This window comes from Montipora capricornis, chromosome 8 (assembly GCF_036669925.1).
Source record: "Montipora capricornis isolate CH-2021 chromosome 8, ASM3666992v2, whole genome shotgun sequence".
Classification (NCBI taxonomy): Eukaryota; Metazoa; Cnidaria; class Anthozoa; order Scleractinia; family Acroporidae; genus Montipora; species Montipora capricornis.
The window spans coordinates 4,522,514-4,550,013 of NC_090890.1; the positions used below are offsets into that span (position 1 = coordinate 4,522,514).

At 38.4% G+C, this 27,500-nt stretch overlaps 2 protein-coding genes across 5 annotated transcripts in view; one reads left to right on the top strand and one right to left on the bottom strand.

Moving 5' to 3' along the window:
* Positions 1 to 14,928, bottom strand: part of LOC138059367 (caskin-2-like) — a 35,215-nt gene extending 20,287 nt beyond the window's left edge. Inside the window, exons 1-9 of one of the 3 annotated variants that reach the window (XM_068904959.1) lie at positions 14,543 to 14,928; positions 10,301 to 10,346; positions 9,136 to 9,233; positions 6,964 to 7,109; positions 6,286 to 6,381; positions 4,907 to 5,025; positions 3,213 to 3,321; positions 1,033 to 1,141; positions 195 to 298 (exon numbers count right to left, since the gene is read on the bottom strand). In XM_068904959.1, the coding sequence (XP_068761060.1) occupies positions 195 to 298; positions 1,033 to 1,141; positions 3,213 to 3,321; positions 4,907 to 5,025; positions 6,286 to 6,381; positions 6,964 to 7,109; positions 9,136 to 9,233; positions 10,301 to 10,346; positions 14,543 to 14,636 (921 nt within the window). In that variant the 5' untranslated portion in view covers positions 14,637 to 14,928. Of the gene's footprint in view, positions 1 to 194; positions 299 to 1,032; positions 1,142 to 3,212; positions 3,322 to 4,906; positions 5,026 to 6,285; positions 6,382 to 6,963; positions 7,110 to 9,135; positions 9,234 to 10,300; positions 10,347 to 12,219; positions 12,312 to 14,542 lie in introns of those variants that run through there. The other 2 variants (XM_068904957.1, XM_068904958.1) reach the window with 2 other exon arrangements.
* Positions 14,929 to 19,929: 5,001 nt separating this feature from the next.
* The window catches only part of LOC138059371 (ras-related protein Rap-2a-like), an 11,271-nt gene continuing 3,700 nt past the window's right edge, over positions 19,930 to 27,500 (top strand). The window contains exons 1-5 of one of the 2 annotated variants that reach the window (XM_068904961.1): positions 19,930 to 20,319; positions 24,104 to 24,567; positions 25,344 to 25,400; positions 26,282 to 26,355; positions 27,381 to 27,500. The exon at positions 27,381 to 27,500 is cut by the window's right edge and continues 3,700 nt beyond it. In XM_068904961.1, coding sequence (XP_068761062.1) covers positions 24,192 to 24,567; positions 25,344 to 25,400; positions 26,282 to 26,355; positions 27,381 to 27,500 — 627 coding nt within the window. In that variant the 5' untranslated portion in view covers positions 19,930 to 20,319; positions 24,104 to 24,191. Of the gene's footprint in view, positions 20,320 to 22,408; positions 22,647 to 24,103; positions 24,568 to 25,343; positions 25,401 to 26,281; positions 26,356 to 27,380 lie in introns of those variants that run through there. The other variant, XM_068904962.1, reaches the window with a different exon arrangement.

The window sequence follows — 27,500 nt, forward strand, 5'->3', positions numbered from 1 at the left end:
GAAAGAGGCTGGAGAGGTCAAATAATTTCGATAAATTACTTTATTACTTCTCTATCACGGCTTCGCAATCAGAGAGTTCATTTTCAAACAGAAGTAAACAAATACTAGAGAAAAAAGACTTTTTCGAATCTAAATACGCCATGCAACAAATTATACCTAAAACAGGCACACAATAAATGGAACGCCGTCCTTACCACAATCGTATCACCAGCTTTGAAGGATAAGGCTGTTGAGTCCAACATATTAAAGTGATCTCTAACAGCTTTGGCGTAAACGGTACCATCTGCTACGGCTGCCTCTGGAGATGGCAAAAAAATCAATTTTGCAAATGCATCACTTTACTATGTAAAGCGTGGACACGATTGAAATGTTTCAGTATGAAGAACAGAGGATATGGGCGCTTTAAAAAAAATCCTCAACTTTGACTTATGGCGGAAGGGATCACTTAATTACTTATACCCTAGCCTGCTTACTGAAGCTTCTTTCCGCTGCGCTAAAATTGAGGCTAGAACAGCTAGGAACGTTTCCATTTGCAAACTTCAATCACACGTAAATCATTAAAAATTGGACAATACCCAGTTTTGTTTGAACACATTTAAAAAGTTAAACGATTTGACCACGTGAGTTTTCGTAACAATATTCCAGTACTTTTAAGTTTTTCGATTAGACTTTAAATGAAATGTAATGACAATCGAGTCTGTATGAATGAACAAGTTGACTAATACGAGTTGTCTGAATGAGATTACTACATCTATTGCTTTTTCGGGGGAGTGCTAGCTGAAAAAATACAAAGGCAATAGAAATTTTTCTCCAGCAAGCTCAACGGACTATGCCTTTTCCCTTTTGCTAGTAAAAATGGAAGGCTATCTTGGAGATGTCTCAGTTCTGTCCACGTTCCGGAGAAATATTATTATGGCTTACCCATCTACATATAAAAATGGTTTTGAAAATAAGAATATAATTTTTGAAGGGTATTTACACATCCCAAAATAACCCGGTGCACAAAATAACAATCCCAAACAACAAACTAACCTTTCAAAAGATGTTTAATCTCGGACGATGCTTTAGAGCTTGTGAAAAGATTGACCTCATCAAGGGCAGTATGGCCTTCATCATTAATGACAGTAGAATCGATACCCCACTGCAATTGAAACAAAAACTTTGCTGCCAGAGTGTTCCACTTAAATAAATAAATCAGTCAATCAATCAATAAACAGGCTGTGCTTATCAATCTTCCTTAAAGTCAACAAGAAGCCTAATGGCGTTTACGTGGGATGCGGTTTTTGATGTCAGACGTTAAGTTTGGTTGCAACTGTCAGCGATGACTGAAGCGGCCGAGGCACATTAAAAACTTCGATGCCATGATAACAGAATGCAAATTAGGCTTTTGACACTTTCAGTCCAATCCAACCTGACCAATATTCGCAACGTGTCCTCTTCCTCTCAACAGAGTAGAAACCCGCCGGCCAACTGGGCTTATAATAATGACAATCCACGAGCAAGTGGCTAATTAACATATGCGACTACGATTACGACGAAACTCAGCCTAATTTATACCTGGTCTGCCACAGGCATCCCACGTAATTAGGGACTGAATTACGAAGGGCACAGCTCAACAAGATCTTTTTATCAAAGGGCCGAAATGAGATGAGGTGCCTCCGGCAGCCGCTATACGGTCAACGTCAGATCTCGGTGCATAGCAACAAAGCCAGATGAAATTAGTTGGGAGTGGTTTCTAGTAAACTACTAAATCCAGAAAGGTTGAAGAAAATAAAAGGGGATCAAGAAACATTGGCTTCGAGGCTGGCATGTTGATCATTTTCAAGTTCCCTTACAACTTTCTTTTTCACCGAAAGTTTTAGCTAGTACTCTGAGCGTCGGACAGCTTTCCACGACAAAAATTTACTGAAGTTAACCCTGTCCGGCAGGGTTAGTATCTGGATGGGAGACCTCAAAATATACGACTTGCTGTCAGAAACATAAAACCGAAAATTCTTTTTTAACGCTCAAAAATGCGAACTAAGCAAGATTTTGAAAGCCTGCTTTATGCAAAATAAATATTGATACAATATGTTTAGGAAGAGCAGAAGGGAGTTTTAGGAAGAGTCGATCGAGGATAAAATATTTACAACTCGCGAAACAAAGAATACATCTGTGTCAAAACGATAGCAAGACACCGGGGTTTGTACTTTTCTTTCAAGTGTTATAAAATCGACAAGAAATGTCCGAATTCAACACAAAGATCACAATCGTTCAACTCTTGTTTCTACAAAGTCAAAAATTCACTCTCCTAGAAGAGGTTATTTATCACCAGGTAATTCCATCGTTTTGGAAATAGAGGCTGCTTTATTATTCATCAACGTCACAATTTCTTGCCGATGTGGGGGTTCATTTGTTGAAACTCAAGCACGTCTCCAACAGACCTGTTTATTTTCGCCATTTATGCACGCGCTGCGGGCCTATTGGCACCAAGCACATACACACTCTTAAGGCCCTTTTGAATGGTTTCAACATTTGACCCCATTAGTTCAACAAAGGTTGAACGAATATTGGGCAACATACGCAAAAACAAAGTTGTGCAGAGGTCGTTCAAACGGTTCCAACATTGCGCCAAAAAAAGAACCAACACTTTCGCGAAATTTGATTGCGAGGAACTAAGAAGTACAAACGACACTCTCTCGTCCATATAAACTACGCCATATTGACTTTTGCGGCCTGGTGTGAGCGTGCGTGTGTCACATGCAAAAATTTAACGCTTTCTCAAAAAAACGCATAAAAAAACCCGGATACGACTTGCCCGAACCCAGACCTCCATCGTTTCCGAGAACGCTTATAAGACCGGCCACAACCCGCCCTGGAACGACGTCAAGTTTATTGATCGAGACCCTCACACTGGTACATCCAAAGAATGAAGTAAACTATCCACGTAAGACCTCACCCAAATAACCTCAACAAGGCCGATAACGGATTCGAAATTCGTGAAGCGTGGAATACAAACGATCAAGAACACGACAGGAGACCGGTACGTCAACGAGCCGCCGAGGGAACAATTTGGAATCGGCTTCTCACGAAACTACTCAAAAGAACAATAGGGATCAAATCCACATATCACAGCCGACCATAGTAGCGCGTAACCAGTCGACCTTATCGCATGACGAACACATTACAGACTACAGGACAAAATCAAAAGAGAAAAATTTGCTTTTTCTTACCTCAAGGAGTGACTTGACTACCTCTGTTTTGCCATAGAGAGCTGCCTCGTGTAAACATGTCCCATTCTTTGTCACATGATTAATGTCCGCATCGGCCTCCAGCAACATTCTGTCGAGGTAAAAGCAAAACAAACATCACCACTGGTACGTCAAAACTACTTTAGCCCATCAATACACAAGTTCTCTTCTGATACACCTTTGATGCACTTTGTGGCAAGACGATAAATGAAATTTTAAACGGGGGAAATACGCATCAAGTTTAAGGGCCGTGTCTCCAATGTGTTTGCCTGTCCTAGCCTGGTAAATCATTTTTCTGTTGGTGTACCTGCAGGATTTAAAAGCTACCTTGAGCAACTCTGAACTTCTTAAACTTAAGCACGATTAGAACATGCCAGGTTACAAAAATTACAAGAAACAGGTTACCATTATCTAGAATCAAGTTCCAGCGTGAATGTACAGAGAAAATACCGATTTATGAGTCAAAACAAAGGACTACACGGAGAAGGGGACGGCCTTGTTTGTTTGTTATTTATTTATTTATTTGTTTGAGCAGGTTGAAGTTTTGGCAGCTATTCAGCTGATGTGGACCTGCTAAACCCACCCACCCATATGCTTACAGAGGACAGCCACAACACAGGGAACTTCATCCCCTACTCTTCTCAAATAGTGTGTGGGTTCTTTATCGTCCCACCGGGAACTAATGAACATGGAAGTAATTTGTGAGACGGGACCTCCGGCTTATCGTCCTTATCTGATTAAGGCTCAGCTGGTACATGGATCATCAAACGTGGCAAAGTAGAACTTTATGAACAAAAAATCAATTCTTCTCTTTCTTTGGATTTCAATACTAAGTTAACTAAATACTACTGAAGTAACCCAAGTCTTCAGCATCGATTTCAAAAAGACACCTGTATATTTTAACTTGAATTTTCCTATTTAATGGTCCGCCATTACTAACTTTAAAATCTTGAGAGAGCTGGATTAAGGATAACATGACGTCAAAGACTCACAAGTTTAAAGCCTGGTTCACACGTACGACGCAAATGCAAATACGCGTGTGAACAACCTCACTGAAAGCAAATGCAAACGCAAGAGCAGACGCAAGAAATGGAACATTTTTGCATTTCACACGTGTGAACCAGGGAAACGCAAGGTAAAAAATGCCACACAGGTTCTATCGTTTCCATGCTACCACGGCCCAGTGCAGTCGACATTTTCATTCTCGTCCACCATCTTGGAAAGAAGACTTGAATTGTGCCCGCGTGCCTTACTTTGCATTGGACGTGTGAACTTCGTCTGCGTTTGAATTTGAGTCGTACGTGTGAACCAGGCTTGAGAAAGGAATCCGTGTATAGGCGGCGCATTTCATGTGTAGCACGGGAGTTTCGGCCTTTCAGACTTTCTAACTCGTGTTTTGCATATACAATAAGCTGCAATTACACGCCGAAATTTTAAAATAGTGAGTAAATGTCGTCACTTTTCCCTATATTTTTGGAAGTGAGTAATGGCGGACCGTGAAATCCAAAACTTACACTGAAAGTAAACAGCCTTTGGACAAAAATAAAAGCTCAAAATTTTGGATGTAAGGTGTTAAGCAAACACACTTTCAACATTTTAAGAAAAAGAAAAAGGAAGTGATTTTATGGTCATAGTATCACTTTAAGTGAAAAAAAGATGTGAAGGAATGGACAAACCTTACTATTTCCACATGGCCTGCTTTGGAAGCCAGGTGTAATGGCGGATCCGTCTTTTGTGGTTCACCACTTGTCAATATACTTCTGACTTCCTTGGACTTCAAAAGTAGTTCAACAACCTATACCCAAGGGATGACCCCGATCATTTTTTATTCCACAAAAAGGTGACAAAAAAAAGTATACAAATCTTGACAGAGAAAAGTAAAGACACACCCTGTATTTTCAGCAGTCATTCATTATCCTACTTCTCCCAACAAAATTTTCTATTTTCAGCTACGATAAAGTACTCGTTTCGATTCCTTTAGGAGCAGGCGTAGCTCGTTTAGTTAGTGCGCAGCTTTCGGAGCAAGAGGTCCCCGGTTCGATCCTCGGTGACTTCCAACGTCTTTAAATCGACTTTCCTCTGATCCGTGTAGCTATAGCTTTAAATACCCGTAAAACGGAGCACTGACAGAGGGAGGGGGGGAGGGGGGGAGGGGGGGGGGTTAAGGGCGCACCGTCGGCTTCCATTGATACCAGCCTCGTAGCTGAAGAAACTACCGACGTTAAATAAAGTGACTTTCAGTTCACTTCAAGAGGTCTTTCTGAGAGGTCTTTTCTGGAGCACAGAAAAGCAAGAAGCAAGTGCTCCTACTCCTAAATATTAGAGATTTAAAGAAACGCTGACGGCAAAAACAACGCCACAAAACAAGAACTCGTTTAAAATTACCGTAAAAGAGACACAATAACCGTGCGGGCACGCATTTTAGCACATATTTTCACGGTACTCTGAAAAAACAACGACGTGAAATCACCAAATGTAAAGTTTTGTCAACAACGTGAGCATGCAATAGGGAATCTTTCATTCTCTATAATTTTATTTACTCTGAAACCACTCATACCAATTTATTTTTAGGATAGCTCGCTAACATTCTACGAGTTAAACGAAGCGGAAAAATCGCGAGAGACTTACGATATTGCCGCGTGATTGATATATTTTGAAGTGTCATTGATGCCGACGTTGCGGTCGTGGTTCTCTTTTAAGAACTACTTAATAACCGAGAGTGAGGGCGTTTCAGCAAAACCTCAAACTGAGGCCTTGTCGTATTGACCGAGCGTCGGCGAGGTCAATACCGCTAGGTCGAGGTTCGAAATTTTGCCGTCACTTGAACAACCGAACGGTCGAGGTTATTAAGTTGTTTATTATACGGCTAACAGGACGGTTCTAAAGAAGAAAAAACTAATTTGCATAACCCTTAATCGGCCCGTGGGCATTACGGGAGAATAATGCCCTGGCGCTTAGCTGCTCTTAGCCAATCAGAGCGCGCGTTATATCGGCCAGAAACACTAGCCATAAAATAAACAAAACGTTTTACATGCGGTAACGTTTATGTACATACATGAACGTGTCCAAATCTGCAAGCAAGATCTAAAGCAGATTCTCCACTCTTGTTTGTGGTCCAGGAATTGCATCCTTTGTCCAGCAGCACATCTGCCTGTAAATGTAAAAGATATGGTAAAAGGTAAACTGCACACAAGCACAAGAAATCACACCGTGGGACATGAAGCAGCTGCCAGTATTTACACACCAACAGGAAAGGTCTACCCCCTCCCTGCTGCAACACCATCAGCCAATGAACATTTACATGGGTCAAGTGTGAGAGGGCTTTTCGTAAGGTCAGTTTATGTGTTGTGGGCCAGCACAGTCAACATGTTTTATTGTTTACATGTATAAGGAAATCTTCACTTGCCAGAAAATTAGCCTGCGTAGATGGCGGTTATGTTGCTGTGGAGCGTGAGAGATTTCGAGCCGTTCACATTTCCACGCCCTACGTAGCCTTCACGGGGCTTCACCCGGCGCTCAAAATCTCTCCCGCTTCCGCAACAACAGAACCGCCAGTGACGAAGGCTATCGAATAATCATGTTCTCCAACTTGTCCATTCATCTCATAAGGTGAAATCCAGATTCCCCACACTTGAAGGAGATGTATTTGAACTTCCCTTCCCTTGATAGGGTTTCCCACAACGTTACCCTGACTGTAACTACGCTATGGTACCTAGCATTTATTTTCACATACCACGTCCGAATTCCCATGCTGACATGCCAAGATGAGAGGGGTATCGCCATTGTCTGAGCTTGCATTAACATTAGCTCCAGCTTCCAAAAGAAGTCGAGTCACTTCAACTTTGCCAGACCATGCTGCTAAATGCAGTGGCGTCATCCCTGTCATGAAAACACCAAAAACGAAATCTATCGCTTGTTTTATATTATGCACAAATACATGTGGTAAATGAAATTCAATGTAAGGTAAAGCGAGTTTCAATTGAGTGTCGTAAAACCAAAACCCAAAGTAATTACTTTGACCAATCAAAAAGGACGGAGACAATCCAGTAAACCAATCAAAACTCGAAGTAATTACACGTAGCCGACACAAAGCGCGGGAAAATGTGAACGCGCGCGCCACGATTGGTTTTGGTTTCGCTTCTGATTGGTTGAAAAAGTGGCGGGAGAACTTTGAACCAATCACTGAGTGAAGTAATCATAAACCAAAGTAATTATTACTTTCGACAGAATTTTTCGACAGTCAATTGAAAACCGCTCTAAAATAACATTATTGTTATTCCAACGTCCTGTAGTTCAAAGATAAAGCTAACTTTAACCCTTTACCGCCGAGGGCTTCCCCATTGACGAGTAAAATCGTCTGGCGTTAAACAGAGTAAAATCTACAAGTGTCAATTTGCATTTTTGGCGGTGAAAGGGTTAAAGAACAATGTTTGATGACTTGACTCTGAAAAACTCGGCCTGTTTGTTAATTTTTTTTCTTTCTTTTGCACGGCTAACCCAGGGAAAAATAATCCTTAAAGTGTTTTTTAAATTTCAGGCAGTGGAAATTAATGTCTTTCTGAAACAGTGAAATAAGCCACAAGTTTGTCCTTAGTATCGCGACTCCTTTCTTTTTTGATTTGGAATTTCCTCAAGAGTCATATTTACAGTATTTGGGTCAGATTGTAGAGCAGTTTTCAAATTATTGTTGAAAGTAATGACGTAATTACAATTGCTACGCTTAGTTTAGCTTAGTACTACGCGCCCCTTTATCAACCAATGAAAAGGAACGCCAAAACCAATCACGCACGCGTGATTTTTCCTGCACTTTGAGCAAGTTACACGGAATTGCCCCGCATTTGGAATAGTTCATTAGGCTGTTTGCATCTGCTGTAATTGATCAAAGTAATTTCTTTGGTATTTGTTTTATGACACTCAGTTGAAAACCGCTCTATAGGATTATAATTTACATCCCGAATTCATCATTTGCTCATGAAGCCAAGCGAAAGCTTGGTTACTTCCAGGTGATCTGGTGACGTAATTCGGAGGACTGGGAAGAAAAATTTTAGCGCCGTATCCCACAACCGCTGGCGGCCTTCGGTGTTCTTTCCAAACTCCTTGCAGCATTTCCATCACCAAAACTCAACAGATCATTCCGTGTCTACCACCTTTCCTGTTACCAGGAGCCCAGTGAATGAACATTCAAGTAGACCCAACAAGATTTAACCTCGCCTCTGCCATGTTGAATTCGAAAATAAGGCCGCGCGCGGTTGTGGGATACGGCGTTAAAATTTTTCTCCCCAGTCCTTCGAATTACGTCACCAGATCACCTGGTTGATGCATGCTGAAATGAGGCAATAGTACATTTCAAAGTTGTGTGCTTAGTTACCTGGCCTATGAATGAAAGTGAGGCTGGTGTTGACCTTGCTTTGATAGAAACCTCACTGCTTTTCTTAAGTAAATTCTTACTAATTAGCATGACAACAACATCATTAACATAAGAAAAGGAGGGAGATCTGTATCATAACAAGGTCAACACCAGCCCCACTTTCATTTGAAGGCCAGGTAACTAAGCACACAACTGTTTAAAGGTCTATTAGCATACTGCTCTGTCAGTAGCAAAATATAAACCTTTTCAGCTGAAAATGCATTCCTCCAAAATGGCTATTAAATCTGAGAGGTCACTTCAATCCTCTGATTTAGGGACCTGATTTAATGGCCTTGCAATGCAAATTACATGTAATGTACTAATGGCTTTTATTTGTCTTGACTAGAACAAATTTTCATGGGCTTGAAATGAACTTCCTATCCTCATTTTGGCTGTGATATATTGCATACATGTATAACATTTTGCAACTAACAGCAGAATTATCTTTCCATGTGAGGGGCTTTAATACGAAATTCAAATAGCTTATTTCATAGCTACCTTTGTGATCTCTAGCATTGATGTCACACTCCAATTCAATAAGACCAATAACAACTTCACTTGTGCCTGTCAGAGCTGCATGGTGGGAAGCAGTAAACCTGTTAATGTAATCAAGACACATCAAGCATTTCCAGTAAGACAATCATGCCCTTACTGCAAGTAACATAGAATCTGCATCCAGATTCCTAATGTGATCTGTGTCATTCTTACAGCCATCAGGAATCAAGATCGATTTTGTCCTGTGGGACAATCACTGTAAACCCAAACTGCCTTTTTATTATTAGTGCACTTATTATATACTCAAACCAAGCTGCCCATGCTCAATAAGACAATAATTCCTTTTAGTATTTATTTTCAACATGCTCTAAACAGGATGGATCAATGAATCTACATGAATTACATGTAGCCATACTGTTCAAGCCTTACATTGTACTTCCTCAAGATTTACATTTTTGCTGCTTTCATCATTATAAAATTTCTAAATAAGCAAAGAGTCTACTCAATTACCAATCAGAAGAACAATTCAAACATCTGCACTGCTATTTTTTCAAGAATAAGTACTTACAGGATCATAGAGTTACCACAGAGATTCCAACCCTCCTGTTTTGGCCAGAAAGCTCAACCCGTTTTTAGCTAGTATTTCCAGCCTCCCATTTCCTATAATATTCTCCCAGTTTTTGAAACTCTTCCCAGCCAAAGAAAGATAATATTTTCCCTGTTTAACCAGTCTTTTTAGCTCGATTCTCTGCCATTTTTCTGAGGTTTCTCAGCCATTTTTACCCTTTAGGCAAATAAGCATGAAGCCTGCGGTAATTTTAGGCATGGTAACATACTGGATTCAGCCACAACTTTGTGTGAAAGGTTTGCGTTCATATGTGACACGCCCTTGTGGCACTTGATTTCTTTGTCAATCTTATGATTATTAACGTTAAAAACTCCAATAATTTTAATTTCCATTGAATGTGATCTCAAAATGCAGGAAATGGCATCTTAGAGGCAAATTTTATCTTAAAACTTTTCCTGGGGGAGCATGCCGCGAGCGCAGCTACGCCGCTCCTAAAACCTCCCATTTTTAGTTGACAGGAATGGAATCTCTGTGTTACTGTACCATGAATTTAAAACTTTAATTAAAGTAATAAGAAAAAACGAGACTTTCTCTCCTTACCCATCCTCATCTTGTATGTTGACATTATATTTCTTTCCACCTTTTTCTAAAATTAAAGTTAATGACTATGTCATAAGTTTCACTCCTAACAAACACATTAAAAGTACACACACCACAGGTTGGTACTTACAGTATTTTGATGAACCTACAGTACTGCTCAAAAGTGATTTTAACCATCCTACAGGAATCACTTAGCATGACAAATTGCAATTCAAAACAGCAGTTATTAGGGCACTCTCCACAACAATGTAAATGAACATGAGCATACAAATAGCTTGCACCATTATATCTTTTGTTCTAACAAGGATGCCACAATAAGAAGACTTCAGAATTGCATAGCACAAGAAATTTATTTTAATGTCAAGCAACTATCTTACATTGTACCTTTAAGTGATACTGTAATTAACGGTACTACATGTATGTTTAATTACCCACCCATTCAAACACTGTACACAAAACTTTATTAATGACCTGAGTTGATATTAATTAAACAAAACTGAAACAAACCAGACAGGTAGGAACACAGGTAAGGAATTCAGGAAGAGACAATTTTTCAAGTAGTTCTTCAAAAAGTGGGACCATAGATCAGTGGATGAAATCATCTGTTTGTTGGTAACTCTGAGAACCTGTTTAACGTTTCATGCAAAGTAAAGGTCACAATTCTTTTGGTGACGTGTATTCCTTTATCAATGGTACTCTCAGTGCTGTATGGTTACTTGTCTTGAAGGGTTATCATAAAAAATTATTATGGTGAGCTTAAAATGTTTCATCTGTGCCACAGCTAAAAACTAATACGCTGTAGCTATTACCTAAAAAAAGGTGTTTCCATAACATTTCCAAACAAAATATCTAATAATAATTATATTGGTGCAGAGCTATGAAAGATAAAGAGAGACATTTAAGGTGGCTCACATCAGTTTTAACAATTTCAAGGTACATGTAATGTTTTATTAGAAGGATTAAGTCTTCACTGTTTCACAAAACAGTAAGGTTATGGTACCAAATGAAGCAGCAATAATTGCTTGATAACAAGCACTCATTGATGTGACATAATTGGTCACCAAGGCAACAAAAGAACCATCTAAAAATGCCCTGTATTTTGTCTTTAAATGCTCATACTCCAGCTCAAAAACTAAATCAGTTACCCCAATTTAAGCAGGCTCCAATAAAACTCTTGCGCAGATTCAGAACCACCTTAATTTTTTTAACTTTGTATAGAGTCTTATCTGAGGTTGCTTATTACTTTTCAGAAATAGAAATTGGGGTAACCAAGTATGTTTTCGAGATGTAAGTGTTTAAAGACAAAAAAAAGGGAATTTTTAGATGGTTTTTTGTTGCCATGGTGACCTATTACGGGACATCAATGAGTGCATCTTGTTAAGCATTGATTGGTGTTTGATATGGTACTATAACTTTGCCATTACATGAAACATTTGGCTAGATTGAATCCTTCCAAATGGTAACATTTGTTGAAACTGGTTCAAGCCTCCTTAAATTACACGAAAAAGAATCTAAACTGGTTCAATGCCTCAGCTATAAAAGCTGATCAAAAGAAAACATGTAAATTACATTCTATTGTCCCAGGCGATATCAGGGCTACAGGTTAAAAATGAAAACAATTTTTTAACCTTTCAAGCCTCTCTTGAAAATGTCAATATTGTGATACTGCAAGTCGAACAATTTGAGGATGTTGATTTTTCCTTACTGCAATAATCAGTATTCACGACAATGAACATCAACTTTCACTAGTAAATATTTACCATATTTGGTTCGCAAAACAACTCTTAGGAACTCTATCAATGGCAGGCTTACATGTATATCATTTTCCAATATCTACCTTCTACTGACATATTGGGACCTTTGGATGTAACTAGAAAAACATGATAAACTATATTGACAATGACTGGCTATAAAAAAACCTTGCATCTCCTTGGTTACTGATAGCATATCCATGCAGTAATCAGCCTCAAACAGATGATCTAGGAACTAAATTTCTTCACTGAGTGACTATCTAGAAAACATCCAAAGTTGATAGTGACATGACCTGCATTGAATGAGATTTGATGCTTACTCAATCTTGTCCTTGAAATCAAATATTCAATACTTCCAATATTGTTTTTGGCATCTACTGAATGTATCTGTAGATTGACTCCTCCACACAATACATCTAGCAGAAATATTCAGAATTTTAAGAAAAAAATTGTATTCAGAAGATTGCAAAATTTTGAGTTCTCAAGTGGGAGGACCAGTCATTCCCCAAACCCACTCCTACTGTAAATTGCTCTACTCCACTCCCTATGTCTATTGTTAATAAGTAAAAGACACTTATTTTGTTGATCCAGTACCTGTAACACTTGATCAATATTCCACTGACTAAAAAACAAATAATCACATATAGAAAACAATAATAATATAAATTACTTGTGATGGATAATATACCTTCCTTTTTTTAACAGAAAGTCACCCTAAAAAAATTTTTTTTTAAAAAGGTTATACAAATTTTGCTGAAAGCAATAATGATCAATTTTCCACTTTTTGCAATTGCCTTTGTAATATTGTTTTTGTTTCTGTGTATGTGCGTGTGAGTATTATTATGTACAATGAGCTCTAATATTATATTTAATATTAATTTAATATTAGGGAACCAACTATTTTACTATACTGTGTCATTCGGTTTTCTATTTTGTTGGTATCCACGAGCTTCTTAGTTATAATTAAACCAAGGCAAAAAGCTCAACATTGAAAGATAACCTCTCAATGCAAATTAAGTAACATTAAAATTTGCAAGATGGATTGCCATCAAGATTTCCTCAAAATTTTCAAAATATTTCATATCCATAAGAAATAAAAACCAATAGCCTGATACTGCTCTGTAAACTTAGAATAAAACAAGAGCCTTAACTAACTAAAAAATTCTTAATTTGTCACTAAATCTTCTGGGTTTTTAAGAAACTTACAGTGCAAAAAAAGACAAACTGACCAATTAGACAGATTAATAATAACAATCAATAATTAATTTCATCACCAATTATTGATAATAAAATTGCAAAAATTGGTTGAAATGATGAATAATTAATCAATATTATTAAACAGAATTGTCTTGAAAAGAACATAAATTACAAAACTGCTAAAAGAGCCTTTTTTTTAAAATAATCCTTTTGTATCTAACTTAGCCTTGTGTGGTACTTTTTTAATTAACATAGACTGCTCTGTAGGACTAAAAATTACACAAAATGAAAATGTCTGGGAAATGAACAGTTAACAAATTAGTATACTTAGAAGAAAAATAAATAATTTCAAAGGAAATGCATCATCAATATCAAAAACCAAACTACTCTAACTAATTTAAGCTCAAAAATAAATTAATTTATAAGACTATGGGCAATTACTGATCTCGTCTGTAAACAAAAGTGACATAAAGCAACCTTACAGATAAAAGTTGACATCAATTAATGTTACTGTGTTAGCAGATTGTATTAATTTTATGTATTAGTACTTTTTGAGGCAATAAATAATTGTTCTCTTGACTATGATCAGCTCTCCATTTTGAAGTATGGAAAGATGAGCTAAATTTAAAGATAAAAATTTATGTTTGCACTTAAGCTTAATGAATAATAATGATCCATGCATGTGCTTTTCCTATAAAACTATGTTCCTTCACACTACCCCACTTCAAATGAATAAAATCCCTGAAATAATAAACACGAGTTGGATTGCTAATAAATGCTTCCGATTGACGAATTTGTAACAAAGCCTCACAAGCTCAAACAAAGATTATAGACCTTGTACTTGTAAATTAAAATTTCTTTACTGGACGACTTTCTACAAGTTTGTTTTCCCAAGAATTTTTGGTGTTGTTCTTTCGCAATTGCTACTACATATTTTGGACCGGCTTTGAGGAAAGGTAAACAACTTTAAAATGTATTAAAAATAAACATTTTTCTTTTTCCGTCACCCATGTATAGCACAGCATTTGACGAGTAAAGACTGTCCTGATACGATCGAAACATACTCACTGAAATATATTTATGTTCATTAAAAAAAACTTAATAAATGTTAATTATAAGTGCATGAGTAAAATTTATAACGTGAATGCAAACCTCGATTTGTATGACTTTGCATTTTGCGTTCATTAATTTAAAGATGATGAAAATGAAAACAAATTATCTCTTGCGTGTTAGCAAAAGGGAAATAAAATGACTAATTGTCAAACTAGCAATCAAAATTCTTTGGCTTACTTACTTGCTTTTATGGCTTTGATTTTTGAAGCTAGCTTTCTGAAAGCTCCAAGGTCGTTGGATTTTACCGCCTGAAGTAACTCCTGGTCTTTAGCCATGACAGAATATTTGTCCTCAAAAGATGTCTTTGACTATTAATATTCCGATCAGTTAGCCACGAACTAATTTAGACGATTTCTTAGAATTGATCGAGTCATAAGCATAAATAATCAACCGTTGGCCATTTCGAGACCCATTTCCCGACCAAATCCAGTTGATTTCTTTAGTTCATTGTTGGAGCAGCAGAGAGTACAGGAATTCAAATATGTAATCCAGACGAAAACGAAGAGGCAGCGGTTAGAGTAAATACTTCTTCGCTGTCATTCGAGAACCCAATCGATTTTGAGGCGTGGATCACGAAAGCCCTTCTCGCCGTCTCGGTATCGCGAACATGACGTCACATTATCATTAAAGCTGATGCGAATACAGTGTCTGTGCTTTGAGATTTTCTAGCCTTAATTAAGATACATTTCCTCAACAATTCCCTTCTGAGGCTTGGCACTGTTTACTCATTAGCCAAGTGCTTTTCCATGCGTTACAGCAAAAGAAGAACTCAAAGAAAAGGGGAAGTCTGTTCCATAACCATCCTTCCTTATGGAATACGTTAATCAGGTTAGAAGCAACTTAAAAATAGAAAAACACGTATCAATTAATTATTACAGGAACACAGAACACATTCGAACAGAGGTGGCCCAAAATGCACCAGGCATTATAACTCCTTGATCTCTCCTTTGAACTTTTTTTCCAAAAAGGCAATTTTAATTGAATGATACTAGGTTCCCCTTTTCACTCAAACAGCTGTAATTTAGTATTTCATGGCCCTATATATATTTAGTAACAGCAGTAGTTGGTTGAAGTGTATTAGCTACGCCTGTATGAGTAATATCTTTGTAATTTGTATATAGTGTTAATGATGTAAGTAACTCTGTTTTGTTGTAAAATTGTACATAATAAAAATAAATAAATAAATTTACTCGGGAAAGGGTTGACTCAAGGAATTATTGGAGATAGAGATTCCCCTTGCTGAGCTCCTGGTAAACACCAATACCGCCTCGAAAGACCTTTCCTGAAAGACCTAATGCACCGATCAACTCGAAACTTCAACATCCCTCCTCCCCTCACCCCGCCCCCCCCCCCCCCACCCTCCCCTTCCTGGACAAACCACGGGAATCTGAACTTTTCAAGATTGGATCGTTCAAATTCCCGCCCCCTCGGGCCAAAATAGTGTTCAAATGCCCTATTCTGTCGTCGGATTTGTCTGTCTGTCACCAACTTTTGAACACCTTTTTTGTAAGCCAATCGCTCACAAATGCTATATCTCTTCCTTTAAACTCTTCCATCTCGTCCAAACATGTGTTTTATGCCTGGTGGCGACCTCGGCGCCCGAGAAAAAAAATCATTTGAAACTTGACTCTTCCGGTTTAATTTTCCCCACCCCACGCAGGCAAAGGTCAAATTCCCCACTCCCCGGGCACAGAAGATAGGCAAATGCCCAGGGTTTGCCCCGGGGGGGGGGGGGATGTTAAAGTTTAGATTTGATCGGCGCATAATATACCTAGGCCCACACATCCTGAAAAGTGCATGAGCTTTTCCAGTACCTTCAGTTGCGGTTTTCCAGTCATAACTATATTTATATTCGTAAACAAATTTAATACCTGAATGGAACAGTATCGGACTCTCAAAAAAATCTTATACGCGCGTCCGGCGTCGTGATAAAAGCAAGCTTAAGCACATATAAGAAATACAAACTCGGATTTTAAATACAAGCTCGTGAAACTAGTTTCCAGAAACAAAAGAAAGATAGTATAATCGTCTTTATTCCGACGTGCGCATTTTGAAACTCCGATGACAGCACCAACGCAGGAAACACAGCGCAAGCTGTAGCTCCGGATTATACAATGCCCTTTCGTTGGGCTTGAATGGATTTTTTGCCCAGAACGTTTTACACTGAGGTAGTCTGCAAGGGTCCCTGTAGCAACATTTTCGTGTGAATAAAACTGTGTAAAATATTGCACGATATTTCCTCGGCGGTATTCTCTTATCCGTGCCGGCGGAACATCAGAGAAAGCTCGATTTGCTATGCTGCGAAAAGCGATATATTTCTTAACTGAAACAGCTAACTGACTGAAGCACGCGGCTATTACTATGGAAACGGACATGGATACTTTATTGAGAGACCGATTTGTGCGCAGGCGCATATCCAACAGTGTTCTTCATTCAATCTCGTTCCCAGGATCTTTCATCCCCTCACCCCAGAGAGGTGGGCAGCTGAAACATCCTGGAAACGAGGTTGCCGGGAGGTTGTGCAAAAAGATCGCCAAGAAGGCAAATTTCGCCTATTTTTTGTCCACGATGGAAGGGTAAAATAATATTAAAAATTGGCCTTTGTTTTCTACTAGTCTGTGATCGTTTCGTTTCTTAACATACTGATGACTGTCGCACTCGCCACTGGACTAAAAAACAATTTTGTGTTAACGGTGAGCAAAAATCTGTCAATGACTAACCCTGACACATGAATAGGTGCTACCAAGAAATATATCTTTTTAGAGGACACTGGACTCAAGCAAGTCACATTCAGACAGTTAAAGTAGGCAGTATTGGTAGTCTTCAAACAGGCACCTTATTTATATAGGAAAATTAAGGCTCCATGAAATTAAAGTATTGAAAATGAACGCGACTTAAATTAACGCGAATTGATTGTAAAGAAAATAAACACCAAGGAGGAGGTAGAATTTCAGGAAATTAATGCGATAAGACACAGTTGATAATGACCACTGGAACATATTTATTCAAAACTGGAAGCAAAAAAAAAAAATCACTGAACAAAACTGAGTCCCCTGGTTAACAAAACAGTCCTCAAAATTCTAATTAATGTAGAGATTAACGGAAAAAAAGAAAGCTTGTATCTTATTTTGTTGTTTTGTAGGTGTCATGAATGCCTGGAAAGGTTTCAAAATTAGGGTTAAAATAATGGAAATTAAGAGCGCGGAAATTAACGCTGCACTTTATTAACGTCGCGGAAAATAACGCTCAACATAATTAGCGCGACTTAATTAACGCGAATTTTAGCGATTCGCGTTAATTTCATGGAACGTTACTTACTTTAATAAGGAAATTGTATTTTTAACTTCACCCAAGTTCATGTAGGTGTCTTCCTTTTTATGTTTAATTAACTCTCTACAGATTTCCGTGTATTCTTTATTTATTTAGCTAACTGTAAGGCTTATTCGAGCTGAAACAGTTGACAGTGTGCACGTACGTGTTCTCAACTAATCAGACAAGAGTAATGTTTTTTTTGCATGTGTTTTTTCTGAGACAAAAGAAAATGTTTGCTCAGAAGAAGAGTTGAATCGCTAAAGAATTAGATGGGCCACCAACTCTTTGACGGACCACCATTGTGAGGCCAAAAATGAAATACATGGCGTTAATTCCAGCAACGCACGAAAGCCACCGCTAAGTTTTTTCAATGGAAATCTTTTCTTTTCCCGTCCGCATAGTGCGTGACCTTAGTTTTTCAATTTTGCAAAAAAGCTTAGCTTATATTGCATATACATGTACCATATTTTCCAGTGAATATGTAATCAAAGTTGGGCTTTTCATCGATATCTATTTACTCAAGGAAAACGTCTCAGTACCCCTGTTTTTCCTTTCAATACGTACTTTCTTTTACGTATTTAGTGCTATGTTATCACGGTTTTAAGTTACTGATTATGAGTTAGGAATTCAGTTCAGTTGAGACCAAGTCCGGCTTCTGCATGCCGTCACTACAGGGCCTCTTCTTCTCAAGTGTTGTGGAGAACCAAGTCTTTCCTTCGGAGTGAATTGTTCCAAACGCTCGTGCTATACTGCCGTAATTCAGTACAGTCTTTCACTTCGCCCGGCACGGCAAATAGCGTGATCTTTGAGTCCCTACATCAAGTCACACTTCGTAACTTCAGAATTTCACTCATACTGAAGCACAAAGGAGGGTTTGGGGAAGGGATAAATGTTAAATGGTGAGATAAACGTTACATTAAGACAGAACTCTTGAGGGCCATTCAATCAAAGGCCCGATAAATTAACAACCAAACAAAAGCTAGGCCACCCAAGAAGTTTGTGGCGTATGCATCGCCTGAAATGTTGTGGCTCATCCTTAGTGGGAATTACAGTGCAACGCACCTTACCGTAGCAACCCAACAAACTTTCACATTTGACAACCACGTGTAAATGCGTCAACTCAACAACCCATGCAACGGTGTTCAACTTACAATTGTACGAGCTTTGCAAGGAAGCCTGACTGTCAATCAAATTCACACACCCTGATTGGCGGACAATTTGTACAAAAATTTGTAAGGTGGCCACGGTAAGGTGCGTCGCATTGTAACGTTGGAGGCAAATTTTCTTTTATTATCCCTCTTCAACCCATAAATGTAATCAGAGTTCTAGGCGAACTTAAATTTTTTTTTTTTTTAATTGTGAGTTGAGATTAAATAAGAGCACTCTTTTGTTTCCAAATGGAGCATCAGACCCAATCCAATGAGATATTAATAGTAAGAGATTCAAAACTGAAATGTGCAACTCAAAAAAATGCGACGTTAAATAAGAGGCCAGAAACCAAGAGTAAAAACTACGAATATCAATTCACAAGCTTTCTTAATCCAGGATTGTTTACATATCTAGTCAAGTTCTCAATGCCATGAAGACAAATATTAGCATTAGTTCATCCAGATATAATTTAAGGAATGAGACAAGGCTTTGCAATGCGTTGCGTTGGCCACGTATCTCTCTATTACGATTTTCAAGTTTTATGGTTTTACATCAATTCTACCTCGTCTTAGTTTACGATCTTGCCAACTTTACGCCCACCTTTAGATATAATCTACCCTCAGGAGGCGAGGTTTTTGGTACCGTGGATTTTTTATCCTCGATCCGCCCAAGTCGCTGACATTGTCACATGTCTCATTCCTCGTTTTCACAAAACGTTATTTCGTTCATCAAACAAGCAGTCACGCAAAGTATTAAACCCAATTTCTAGCTGTGTTCTATGTTTTTGTTGCAAAATATAGTTTGAAATATAGTTCGAAATTTCAAAGACAATCCAAAATAGGTAACGGTTCTTAGTCGCACTATACAGTACAGCTTCAGATTTAGAAAAACGATAATTTAGTTAAGTCCACAAGGAAATCATGCACTTGGTTAGCATGTCAGGGGAAAGTATTTGGCGGAAATCAGTATACTGCAATAATGTGATAACATCTTGAAATTAATCAAATCAGGAAATGAATTAGACACAAAACGTTTTACACCATGGTACATATGTAAGAGAGGAATTGTACCATATCAAGTGTCGAGAGTTAAGGGCTTGAAAAATTCGAAGTGGTAATTCCGATAGTGGGACAGATATTTACGATAGCTTTCTGAAGGAGTAATTAGAAGGATCATGTTTGAGCAAATGCAAACATATTATGGCTCTTCATTGGCAACTGTATCTTCAGACAATCGGTGGTGTGTAAATAGAGCATTGCACACGGAAATACGTAGCTTTGGACCGTCAGTCTGAGAGGCGCCTTTTAAACAAACCTGCCAATTTTGGCCATTGAAAAAGACAGCGGACAGTCGTGACCGGCCAAATGTTCGTCTCCTGTCTATGATAGCCACCAGCACGTGCTTTGCAAGCTTTTCCGAAGCTTGGGCCGATTTCTTGGACGATCAAGAGCAAATCCGTTTATACCAGGCACTGTACTGATTGCATTGCATTTTCAGGTGCGTTGTTTTGTGAGAAATTCTACTGAGTTTCTTAGGTTATCGCTGTTACTTTAATTCTTAACGGATTTTCTCCGTCTAGCATCAAACCATCGCCAGATGCATTACAATAATATTCTTCATCTTTGTCTTGCTCGACTCCTTTTTGAGCACCTATATAAACAACCTAGCTGGCTGTTAAAACACAATTATCAGATGGATAGTTTCAAAGTACATCCACCATGAAGTTAGACCTGTTACGATTCATTCATGTGTATGATACGGCTGCCTCGTAGTCTCTTCTTTGACTGTTCGCCTGAGTCACTGGTCTTAAATACCACTGATTTCTTAGATTTACTGATTTTGCAGCCTTTTGTCATCCACGGATAATCTCGACTGAGGCATATCGAATTGATCCGGTTGTCTGAAATTATTTTGTTCTCAAGTGGAATGGTTCAGTGAAGTTATCGTTGATTCGTCCTTGCTATATACCTTTTTGATTGCATGGGTTCATTGATAGATATAAACACAGTTTTAAAACAAAGGGAATGATGGTTTATTACTAGATATAACTGTATTTCTTTTTCAGTCCGAAAGCTCTTCGGCTAAAACATCCTGTTCGTGACTCTGTGAACGTACAGTTACAAAGATGTGAGCTTTGATAAGTCAATATTTAATTTTATTAGAGAGCAGCACATCATCGCCTTGTTAAATTTTAATTAATCAGTCAGGTTGAAACAGCAGAAAGATCGCACGAGTTGGCGACTTTGCCTGGTGAAAAAATTCTCTCGGTGTTTCTTGGTATAATTTATATAATTCGTTGAGATATAAGCTTTCAGCCGTTTACAAACTTACTTCAAGTCTCAAAATACCAGAAAAAATGTAAAAAAAACTTGAAAACACTGGTGTTAAATTTCCATTAATTTCACCATTTTCACTTGGCGGACCCTGAACGGTCAACGTTTGTTAAATTTCGGTACACGTTCAAGTTCGACGGCGACTCTTGCATGCTTGATCTTTATTTCAAGCTTGCCGACCCATTTGATTCATACAAAATGATGAATCATGATTAAGCTATTGAAACTCAGACATAGTTTGATCAAACTACTCCGGTTTTAAGAAATTTGAATGAAACTTAAGAAGTTAAAATTCAAAGGCCCTTTCATAGACCTTTTCACGATTTCTGACGCCATGTTGTTTAGGGGCACGCATGTGAATGTATGAGAATCTTGCCGACTTTGAACAGTATAAATCCTTTAAGGTCTGACCGTTGTGGATAGCAAGAATACCTCTCAAAGAAAATTTCTATTGAGATAAGTTTCGTGAAGTATGGCGATCACCGTAAACGAAATTTGTAAATTTCATATAAACCATTGCAATCAAAATTATGAAAATTCCCAATGACAAATTTGAAGCGACATTAGGAGATTTCTAACTGGTTTACAATTTTCAGACGTTGCGCCTTTTTGCAATGATATAAGTTTCCGTGAATGATATCAATGAAATGACTGAAAACATTTCAAAATGTTTGAAATCTGTCGCTTTGTAGCGGAGTTATAGAGGTTTGAATTCTGCCAAAATCCTATACGTCTCCTTAATAATTATTTGCGCGTTTGCTCCCACCCAATATCGCGTCAGAAACCGTAAAAAGGACTATTGTAACTACTACTACATTCAAATTCCTCAGTTCATGCAACCCCGATGGTAGTATCAACCTATGTCGTATTGTCAACGTGGTTGCAATGTGTCAGTGAAATTACAACTCTCGTCCATCCACCCACCCGTCCCCCACCAACAACAAAATAACAACTGAGTTTCTTTCAATGATGACTACTCAAAGTTGGTTTGGGAAGTAACCAATATCAGGCCAACAAAGTGAGGTTACTGCCCCTTTAACAACAAAGCATGTAACCCGTGATCCATGGGGGTCGTGTGATGGAGGTCAATAAGAGGACGAATATTGCCCTTGGGCGACCAGGGTGAAACTTTTCGGACCTGCTTGCCTTATAGGTAGTTTTACAAAAGGGAGAAGTCATGGGCGCACTTATAAGTAGGGACTGAAAGGTTGTCATGTTCTTTTTTGCCAGTGTTACATTGATATGCTAAGTTTCGAAGCTTTGATTTAATCACGAATATGTTATTTTTAGATTCTAGGTCAATTATCGCTATTTATAGATCAGATACCAGATTTAAATGAATAGCTTTCAAAGTCATTATGTACTTTTGGTAATCCCCGGATTTGGAAAGTGGCTATCATGTACAAGAAGCAAACTCGAATACTTAACAAAATAAGTCATTTCGCTGATAAAAACAAACGGGATGAAATGTAGCTTTATGCTACCAGTAAGGTTTGTGCACTTTTCAGAGAAACTCTTTAGTGTTTGGATACCTTTGAAATTCTTGCCTCTGCTATGCAGGCTATGTCATCCGCGATTGTCAATAATTAGGGACTCGGCTTGCACGACATCAATTCACGCCGATTTTTCCTTCGCCTTTGGCATATTTCGTTTCATCAAACGGTTTAACATTCGCCTTTGGGATATTTCGTTTCATCAAACGGTTTAAATCTCTGGTTTGAAAATTGTGGTTCACTTGCAATCGCATTGCACCAAAGGGTCTCATGTAAAATGTCATTTACATAATTTAAGGCGTAAATGTTTTCCAAAACAAACATTAATCCCTTTGCCGTTTTCGCTTCTTTTGAAAATAAATGTTTTCATTTAGTAAAAAGGTCGTAAGTTACTTTTGGACCACATGTTGCTTCATCGCCTTTTTAGTTGCAAAACTCTTATAATTTGCCATTAAAAATTAAGTTGATTTAGAAATATCGCTTAATTGGTTTGAGCTTTATTGAGGCCGGTATGGAGAAGAAAATAAGAAAAACCCTGCCCGATGCTTTCGACCGTTTCACCATTTAGTGCAACAACCAACTCAATTAGTGACTAATGGAGTCAATCAGAGTTTGTATAGACAATTGTATAATTTCATTTTTTAATAGTACTCGAAACCGGAAAAACGGGCAAGTTAGAAAGCGCACTGCCAGCATTTTTGCTTAGTGAAGAGAAAAAGTGTATTTAAATCTTAAAAAAGAAATGTTTTAAACCTAAGCAAACTAAGGTTTAACGCGGATTTCTGCATGATTCAAAGCTGGAATCTATCATTTCCAACGACTAAGCGAAGAAGTTATTATGTAATTTGCTTGCCCTCTAAACTATTTCTTGTAATTACAAAACTATTACTGAGTGGTAGCGTAACAAGCGGCGACTTGGAAAATGTTCTGAGAATACTTTATCTTAAACAAATCTGTTTAGGCCCTTGTGACGAGTGTTTTCGTCGAAAGTTCTGAAAGTAACTCTTTAGGTGTCGCCGCCTTGGTAGGTATATGCTAAAACTGTTAACACACATTCATAAATAGGTCCATTGTCCTTGTTAAGACTAAAAAGCAAAGCAATTAGACCAAGAACGGAGGCCTATCGTATCTCAAAAAGTACAAAATACGAGTAGTTCTTGTATTTTACTGGTTAAGTTAAGAGCTCAACTTCAGAACGAAATAGTGCGGGTAATGATGGTGCACCAGAATAAGAAATTCGTACCATGACCAGACGTGGAGGTCACACTTGAAACTAATTAGGCCCAAAAGGCAAATTTGCATTTCTTTATCAACGTGGTGTGAAATGTATGCGACTAAGAGTTTCCTTTGTTGCTGAGACGTTAACACAACAATAAATTAAAACCCCTGTCAACTTGAACAATGGCTGACACTCCTCTGGCAAACCCCTGTAATCACCTGTATTTTTTTGTGCAGTATATCAACAAAGGTTTACGGAGACAGTGCGTTAGAGGAGTAATCAAAGGCTGCGAACACAGATAAACTACGCTGTAAGACAGGAGAAATGAGAAATAATTCTGAGTTCTTGATGTCGCTGCGAAGAAAAAGCATGCCGCAGTCACGGTTCTCTGCAACTTCAACGATGCGCCATCCACGAACGTACACGCCACCACAGCAAAGAAAGCAGTCATGGTCGGGTAGCGCTGGTACTGGAGTGCTTTCATACTCGGTTGAAAAAAAACCGTTACCCAACAGGCTGAGGAGTAATAGCTCTGGTTGCAGAAATGATTATCTCAGCCCAGCAAGACTGGACTTTCAGCCACTGAAGAAGCGACCGAGTCTTTGGGGAAGCAAGCTGAAGTTAGGCAGCAAAGATTCCGCGGCGGTATCAGAAAAGCACTCTATCGTGATGCTCGGAGCAGGAGGGGTAGGAAAAACAGGTAGAGGGCCGGATCCATTAGTTTAAGGCTTAAAAATTATTATCTTTATTTTAAAGGCTATCAAATTGAATCACATTATCGGTTTTACAGATTTCATAATTTGCCACTCATTACATTAGAGTTTTACACCACCGACTCAAAAGTAGGTAGCAACAACGCACGGGAGAAGTTGGCGGTTTGTATTGGAAACATCACATCAGTGAAGATACATCAAGTTCCGTTAAGTGCATCAAAGTAGCTGATAAGTAGCGACACCGAGTGCTTTAAAAACAGATCTCTTCGTGTTATGCAGCTTCCTGGATTTGACGTGGATAAGTGACTTGCAAAAGGTCGCTATATATAGCTTATATAGCAATATATAGAAGGTCGTAGATTCGACTCACTCTCGGATTTTTTTCCGAGTATTCCCAATTCATCATAAATAAATAGATCTCATCATATACATTGCTTGTTTGGAAAACCAAGACTTCTTTAGGTCAGTTGAACTCGTATTCAACGCATTTCAGAAGCCTCTATGAGCCATTGGTATTCAGATGTCTAAACGACAAGCCTTTAGCTTTAGCTCTGGCTCATATATTTCACTTAAATTCATTTCAGTCCGAAAGAAGCCACTTTTGAGTTTAGTCCTCTCAAAGCTGTCAACGAAAACACAAAAAAGTCATTTTTATCTATTATTATTAGAATACCTCTTATCGGTTTTAAGCTAACTTCTACTTTGCTTTTCTTCCGTTATTTTTAAGTGTGATTGGCATATTTGCTTTTGTTTTACTTTGCAGCACTCGTTGTTCGATTCGTCACTGGCCGCTTCCTAAACGAATACGACCCGACACTTGGTAAGCAAGAATCGAAGTTTTATCTTGCACGGTTCAGTCTAGGTTTGAGATACACCTGTATTTACTAGCTTCCTGTTATGCAAACACCGGTTAGTGAAGGTCAATTAAAATTCAGCGGCATTGATATACAAAATATTTATTCAGTGACAAGACATTTTTGACACCTTATTTACACTTTCCCTGGATCAAGGCTGCATGAGGGATTTACGACATTTAACAAACCACCTTGCTTATATAATCACGCACTTTCGGTACCGTCACGTGCTACTATTTATCGTGATCCACGTGTTGTGCGAATATATTACACATGAAGAGAGCCGTCTAGATCTCTTCAACGTACTACCCAAATGATTATCCGTGCCCACATTTTTGGTTCGCCCGATAAGATGCCGTTTACCATTGGACTCATAAATAGAACAGTTCTTAACTTAGTGTCGATATACTTCTGTTTCGCATTGATCGTTTGACGATTTATCGATTTACCCATAAAAACATGCGGCCACATTCTCACAAATTGCGGCTTGCAAGCAGCGTTTTTCTCACGCTCGATACGTACTTTGCACTCAAAACCAACCAATCAAAACTGGCCAGTCACTGCAATGACAAACAAACGACATTAATCTCTATTCGCTACGTATTGTTCGCATATTGTTGTGAAGCCTACTGAGTATACAGATATTATAATAACAAACAAAGTCGATCTAGTTGCTGTGTTGGACAGATTCCTTTCAATATCTTATGCAAGCGAAAAATATCACCTTAAATTTCAGTCATTATATAATTCTAAGGTCTTCTAAATGAACAGATTTTCATTATTGATCTTTATTATTCAGTCAAAACTGTCTTCTCTTCAGTTCCAAGCTGTTATTTTCTCTTTTCAGAGATGGTCTACGAAAAGGACATTGCTGTTGGAGAAAGCACAGTTTCACTTCACATTTTGGACACAGCCAATAACGTAAGCAATTACTCGCTCCGCCTTTGATGTAACAATCAATTTTAAATGTTGGCAAACGTTCCAATGCTTGAGTATTGTCCGGGTCAACAGTTTGATAACATTGGGCCAACATCTTGATTAGTCCGATGGGAGTTGACCAGTATTTGCCAATATGGGATACCATGGCCATCATTAATCCGGTACGTTTCGTGTTACTTCTACAAAGTTTGCACCCTTATGTTCCCACGATGGGGGAAGAATCAGCTTCAAAGGTCAGACGACAGTAAAAACGTCTTGAAAGACATGCAAGAAAACTTTTCAAGGCCCGTTTTGTGAATGTACAATTCCTTATTCCAAAATGCTGGGCTTTGAACTTATTTGGCGAGAATTTAAAATTGAAAATATTTCAAAGTCTTACTTTGAAAATTTAGAAAACTTACCTGAGACACACTCATTATAGCCATAACCATTTGTATGATGAATTAAAACGGCGACGTTCTAATACCTTGAAACTGAGCAATTAATTTACTGTATTTTTCCTTGAGCGAAAATATGCTACAGAAAACTTTGCTCGCTAGGTGGATCGGCCGTTCGGACAAGTATTCGGCTCTTTGAGAAACTGGTTTAGGTTTAAGGCGGACTGCATACCTTCGACGTACCATTTGGCTGGACACTTGTTTCAACCTCGTCTTCAGGGTCTCGGCTTTCAGCATGAAGACCACGTTGAAACCCGAAGATCGAGCGGGGGACGGGACTTCCCGAGGAGACTCGACTTGATGAGGGTGGTGTAATGTTTTCCACAAAAATATGGGGTAGCTGTCCATGTTGGTTCTACCCACTGTGTTTTTAATAGTCTGACAGGCGGAGAGGCGGATAATGAAGATGTCGCTAGAGTGTGAGCGAGCAGGGGAGCCCAGCCTCTCATATCGTTGCCTTGCGGCATGTGAAATATGTGAAATATAATAGTACTTGTTCGTATATTCAAATGAAAAATCTAACCAGTCGGCAATTCCCCTTTCCTTTTTCCTTTTTCTTTCCTTCTTTAGACCGAAGCGTATTACATCAGAACTGGTGAGAGTTTTATTGTGGTATACTCTATTACGGATCACTACAGCTTTGAAGTGGCGAGACAAATGGTCAAGCTTATCAGAGAGGTGCGAAAGTTA